This window comes from Heteronotia binoei, chromosome 11 (assembly GCF_032191835.1).
Source record: "Heteronotia binoei isolate CCM8104 ecotype False Entrance Well chromosome 11, APGP_CSIRO_Hbin_v1, whole genome shotgun sequence".
NCBI lineage: Eukaryota > Metazoa > Chordata > Lepidosauria > Squamata > Gekkonidae > Heteronotia > Heteronotia binoei.
Genome location: NC_083233.1, coordinates 24,313,972 through 24,320,373, shown reverse-complemented (window position 1 = coordinate 24,320,373; position 6,402 = coordinate 24,313,972). Strand labels below are relative to the sequence as shown.

The window sequence follows — 6,402 nt, the reverse complement described above, 5'->3', positions numbered from 1 at the left end:
GTACATAGACAGCTAAGAGTCCTGCACCACCATGTTGTAACATAATAAGCCAAAAATATGTACATTAGGCTTTCAAGTGCCACACTGTCATTGGTTGTGTTGCAGTGGTCTGACAAATTCCAGGAGGGGAGCCATGTTAAGCCCGCTGCAGCCAAAACAACAAAGCATTTTGTGGAGCCTCAAAGTCATTTATTGTGGCACAAGCTTTCGTGATTCAGAACTCACTTTAGGAAATGCACAAAGGGCTATTCCTTTGGAACCTGAAACTCAGCGTGGCTTTTGCTAGTGAGTGCCGATGACCTCTGGGGACACCATTTGAGTAGGGAATGAGATTTACTGTGGAAGGCAGTACAAAGGAGCAGAGATGGAGTCCTGAGGTCCCCTTTACCTGTGCAGGGCTTGGGGGGAGGAGAGAAAAGAATGGGTCCCCAACATCCGTAGCATAGCAAAGGAACACTACCTAGGCATTAAACATTGTTTCTACATATCAGTTGCTGCATTGTAAGGGTTCAGGCAAACAAGCTGAAATGGTGACCCCTCTACAGTGCGTTTATTATTATTTTTCTTCTGAATAGTGAGTTTTGTTGATGAACAGGCTTCGATACTTCCCTAATGGTGAGACTGCAGTTCGTGTCCCTTTTGATTACTACTTGGAAAAGAGCTATGCCACTCCCAAGGGTTCAGGATGCTGCGATGTGGCTTCACCAGCAAAACTCTCAGCCCCAATCCATTCATTCTTGTACCCATTTGGAGGCCAGAACTAAACTGCAGCTACTGTGGAGGGGTGACACAAATGAGACTGTATTTAAAAACAACACATCAAAATAGGATGCCACCATTGGCCAGTCAGCTGAAAGCAGGGGAGTAGGCGATGGTAGTCAAAAGCATTTGGGCCCACCTGCGATCCATAGTTCTCTTGCTTTGGTGGGTTTAGAGGCCAGGTGTCATTTTGAAAGTGCAAGGGAAGAAATGGGGGCATCTGCAAGAAGGCAAGGCCCCAAATTCTCCTGGTGAAGCATTCTGTTATTTTGTCAGTGCCTTTCTGTGTGTGTCCTTCTGGGGCCTGATGCTACTTAACAGAAATTCTTATTCTCAGAAGGGCAGCAAGAGAAAGAGGCCACTCAAGCCAACGAGGCTGGCTCTCCCTTTTCAAAATTTGGACAGGCTACTTTATCAAAAGGTGCAGCTGCAAAACCGGAGAGAGCATAGATCTGGGGGGCAGCAAGTATTTTGACCAAAATTAAATCCAAACATATTGTGACCTATAACCTGAGCTTGTTATTGCTATCCTTCTCTTGGCATATGTCAAAACATCTCCATTAAGTTGTATGCCAATTTGCTGTTCACCTTTGTAGCAGCGTCTGTCTCTATATATGAAATGTTGGCTTCCATTTCTATGTATCTGAAGAAATGTGTGTGCATATGAAAGCTCATACCTTCAATAAACTTTTGTCGGTCTTAAAGGAAAGAACATACACACCCTATGCCAACACTCACTTGCCAAGACTCCATCATTAGACAACAGCAGCCAATTTTACTCCTGAAAGCGTGAAAAAAGAACACAGAAGATTCAGTCCCACCTTTACCATCCTCCTGTCCCCTACAGTTTTAGTAGTTTAAAGGCTTCTGGCTTGGGGTTTCTCCAGTTTGGGAAACAAGAGCCCAGTGTCAGATCCAAGGTTCCTCCCTTCAAAAGGGCACTGTTCGTCGTGGTAGCGAGAAAGAAATGTCAAGTTGCTTAAAGATCTTTCTGAGGGGCCAACGCCTAGCCTGGTGAGCAGCTTATCAGCAGTGGCAGGGATCACCGGTTGCAGGAGGAGCCCGTAAACCCGAAGACACTCCAGGGCGACGTGGAGAATGGTGTCCAACCACAGCTGCTCTGAGGGATCGTTGCGATTCAGTTTCCAGGGCTTATGCCTTTGGATGAAGCCGTTTGTCTGCCTCGCACAGTCCACAATGGATTCCAAAGCCTTGTAGATGTGAAAGCGCTCAAAGTCTCTGCTCACTTGCAGAGGAAGCTCCTCCATGGAAGACACTAGCCTGTAGTCCTCTGCTGAAGCCTTGCCAAACCCCCTCCCCTTTTGAGCACCCGTGTCTTTAGGGAAACATGCCTCTGTGAAACGTGGGTAAGTCCCACTGGGATTCAGGCTGGTGGCTGTGCAGCGATTGAGGAGCCCTCCCAAGACATCTGCTAGTTCCGAGTTGACCAACTTGATGACTTTCTCATCATAGTAGTCACAGTCTCGCTCGGGAACACCCTGCCTTAGCAGGAAATACCGAAAGCCATCCACTGTATACCGCTGGAAACAGGCTCTCGGGTCCACCACGTTGCCCAGGCTCTTTGACATCTTTTGCCCTTGCGCCGTCCAATGGGAGTGAACCAAGATCTGCTCTGGAGGGTCCAACTCTGCTGCCATCAGTAGGGCAGGCCAGTAGATGGCATGGAACTTGAGGATGTCTTTGCCCACAATGTGGCAGGCTGCGGGCCACCAGTCATGGTGCGCCCCAGGATAACCCACAACAGTGAGGTAGTTCACCAGGGCATCCACCCAGACGTAGATGGTTTGCGTTGAGTCTCCGGGGACAGGGATGCCCCACTGCAGTCGGTTTCTGTCACGTGATACGGAGAGGTCTGGCAGGTCCTGTTTCAGCCACTGGAGCACCTGCTGGTAGAATGGCTCAGGGGTTATGGTGAGTCTTCTTTCCTGGAGCAATCTCAGCAGTGGCTCCTGGAACTCAGACAGTTTGAACATGTAATTTTCTTCACTGGTCCAGTGTACCTGAAGCAAGAGAGAAATGGGTCACAGTCTCTCCATTGGCTTGGCAGGCGGTTCCTTTTCTTGTTCAACTGAATTATCGCACAAAGCCACCACACTTTAGAATCCAAACCACAGTTTGAGCTTCCAACTACACAACGTACAAACCATGATTTCGTTCTGTTTTCTACCTGCTCAACACTCCTGAATCTCTGGTGCAGCAGCATCTGGGAGGCAGAACTTCAGCCACAACGATGGATATCAATTTAGGCATCTTATCAAATTGTGGTTGGAAAACTTGTATCAAACTCTGGTTTAATAAATAAATATATTCCAATTCTGGGTTTGCTAAATGATCACAAACCATAGGTTGTTAGTTTGGACACTGCACCAAGCCATAAGTCAATGTCCATAACCATCGTTTGGGCTGAACTGAATCTCTCACACACATACACACCCACTCACTCTCTCTCACTCCCACCCACATTATAACAGGAGCTCCTTTGCATATTAGGCCACACCTCCTGATGTAGCCAGTCCTCCAAGAGCTTACAGTAGGCCCTGTAAGAAGATCCCTGTAAGCTCTTGGAGGATTGGCTACATCAGGGGTGTGTGGCCTAATATGCAAAGGAGCTCCTGCTACAAAATGTACATATGGAGAGCCCCGTGGCGCAGAGTGGTAAAGCTGCATAGTGGTAAAGCTGCAGTACTGCAGTCTGAACTCTGCTCACAACCTGAGTTCGATTCTGGTGGAAGTTGGTTTCAGGTAGCCGGCTCAGGTTGACTCAGCCTTCCATCCTTCCAAGGGTAAAATGAGTATCCAGTTTGCTGGGGAGAAAGTGTAGATGATTGGGGAAAGCAATGGCAAACTACCCTGTAAAAAGTCTGCCGTGAAAATGTTGTGAAAGCAGCATCACCCCAGAGTCGGAAACGACTGGTGCTTGCACAGGGGACTACCTTTACCTTTTAATTTATATATATATACACACACACAACACATATATACACACATACATACACACACACACACACTTATACATACAGGGATGCAAGGGAGTAGGTGTTTTTTTTTTTTTGTGGAATGAACTTTTTGTTCCCCTTAAAGTAGTAGGATTCAGATTTGGAACAGACAATGTCTGTGGATTTCAGAGGGTGTCCAACAGAGGCAGTAATTACGCCTTGACTGAAGCAAAAGCACAGAGCAAGCCCAAAAGCCATTCTAGGAACAATGGCCTTCAAGTACTCCCTAAATATCCCAATACTGGGGCAGAACTGGGCCTTTCTGGATAAGGAATTCCATAAATATGAGGCCACGATAGAGAAGGCTCTGCTCCAAATCCAGGAGGATACTTCCTTAAGTAAAGGAATTCAAAGCAGGGCCTTCCAAGCAGATTTTATAAGATATAGTAGGAACTCATACAGTTTTTCTTCTTGGTACCTGATGGCCACTTTCTAGTGAGACCATGTGCTTGCAGCCTTGGGAGTCAGATTGCTCTGTGACCTGAGAAGCCGCTAGGAAAGTCTCCTCGGCTGTGCAGTACCAGCCTTCGTATTTGGCCCGATAAAGCCAGCCTTGGTCCTGCAGGGAGATCCAGAAGTGCTCCACTGCCCGTCTATGCCGTGGCTCCGTGGTGCGGATGAAGTCAGTATAAGAGATGTCTGCCTGGGTAAAGAGCTCCTGGAATTCTGCTGATACCCGATCGCAGAAGTGCTGAGGCAAACTGCCTGCTGCTGCAGCTGTTGTCTGGATTTTCAGCCCATGTTCATCTGTCCCTGGGCAGAGAAACAAGAGAGCATGATGGACCAAGAATCCAATCCTGCCTCTAACTCTAACCCATCAAAGGTCTAGGGTAAACCGCAGGAATTCCATCTATAGCATTAGCAAGCTCTTCTCTCCATATATTGGCAAAGAACATACTGCTTGTCTAAGGCTGCCAACCTCCAGGTGGGGTCTGGAATTACAACTGACCTTCATACAAAGGAGATCAGTTCACCTGGAGAAAACTGCTGTTAAGGAGTGTGCATTCTATGGCATTATACCCTCCTCAGGTCCCTTCCCTCCCCTCCTCAGGCTCCACCCCCCCCCCCCCCAAATATCCAGGAATTTTCCAATCTGGAGCTGGCAACCATGCACTTGCCCCATCAGTAAGAAATTAAGACCATAGGGAGAAGGTGCAGATTGATAAGCACAGCTGGCATTTAAACTCAATTCACACTATCATAGATGAGTTTGCCTCCCCCAAACGACAAATATTCATGGAGAAAAATGCTGTCAATGGCTATGGATGATGACAGCTAACTTCACAACAATCCTATGAGGTAGGTTAGGCTGAGAGTCTCTGAGTGGCCTGGAGTCCCCCAGAGAGATTCAGGGCAGTTTAGGAAAGAGAAGCATGGATAGAAACTTTAAAGGAAGAGACAATCAGTCTCTCCCCAAACAATTTGTAAAACCTGGTAACTGCCTTGCCCAAAACTATGTATTTCGCGCTTGCAACCCTCCCCCCAACCCCAGGTCTGGAGGCATTCCCCATATACCTCTTTCGGGGTGAGGGGGCAGCTGCCGCCCCGCTCCCTGCTAGGTCTTCATTGAGCATTCCACAACAAAGCACGCTCAGTCCTATGCTGCAGGCAGTCACAGTGCAAGCTGGCTAATTGTTGGCATTGAAAATGTCATGCAAAGCTGTGTAAATTAATTCTTAAATATTTTGTAGGAAATAAGCAGCAGGGATGAAGGAATTTGTAAGGGCTCTGGTTTACATTGTCTTAAATTTAAAATTTTGTTGATGTCCTATATTTGTGTTTGACATTAAACACAAATAGATCTTTTAGTAAAAAGAAAAAGAAAGAAGAGATCCGCCACGTCAGTCTTTTTAAATAATAATAATATTATTATTATATCGCTTATTCCCTGCTGGGGTAAGGCTCTAGATCTCGACGATTTACAAACAATAAAAAACAGTTTGAAACAAAACCCAAGAACTGCATTTCAGATGGCGATAAACAACAGCAACATCAACTATAAAAAAACTAAGAACAAAGTAGGAGTCCTTTAAGGCCAACCAACTTTTATTCAGAACGTAAGCTTTCGTGGGCATGCACACTTCTTCAGACTGTTCTGTTGCTTCAGACCAACGCGGCTGCACACCTGGATATATCTACAAAAAACTAACTTCAACTCGTGCAATTTTATTGCACCCAATTCCTCCCGGAGAAGGAATCCGCAGCGGCTTTATCCCCGGCGCTTCAGCCGCCGCCGCCCGTCCCACCCAGTCCCACCCTACTGACCGGTAGCAAAGCGCCCTCCCCGCTCGTGCAGCTCCCGGTGCCGGTGCAGCGCGTCCGCCAGCAGCGCCGAGTAAAGGTGCCCGATGTGCGGCGAGCCATTCGCATAAAAGATGGGCGTGGAGAGGAGCTGGCGGCGGCCAGGGAAGGAGCAGCTTTGGCGGCGGGGGCAGCACCGGCTCCCCCACAGCGGCGGCGGCCAGATGGAAGAGCGGCGCGCGGCTACGGGCCAAAGCAGCCGCATGATGCGGAGAACGCGCAGCTTCCGAAGACAGCGCTGCCCATGCTCCGCCAAGAGCATGGAGATCCGGCGTCCTAGAACGTCGCCAAAAACACGCCTGCGCTAGGGCCTCGGCGCGCGCAC

The 6,402-nt window shown here is 48.1% G+C and overlaps 1 protein-coding gene across 1 annotated transcript; it reads right to left on the bottom strand.

Moving 5' to 3' along the window:
• Positions 1–1,514: 1,514 nt before the first annotated feature.
• MARS2 (methionyl-tRNA synthetase 2, mitochondrial) lies at positions 1,515–6,333 on the bottom strand. The gene is made up of 3 exons (XM_060249673.1): positions 6,042–6,333; positions 4,195–4,529; positions 1,515–2,780 (listed from the first exon to the last, which is right to left on the bottom strand). The coding sequence occupies exons 1-3, from the start codon at positions 6,280–6,282 to the stop codon at positions 1,617–1,619; spliced, it is 1,740 nt and encodes a 579-aa protein (XP_060105656.1). The 5' UTR covers positions 6,283–6,333; the 3' UTR covers positions 1,515–1,616.
• Between the last annotated feature and the right edge of the window lie 69 nt (positions 6,334–6,402).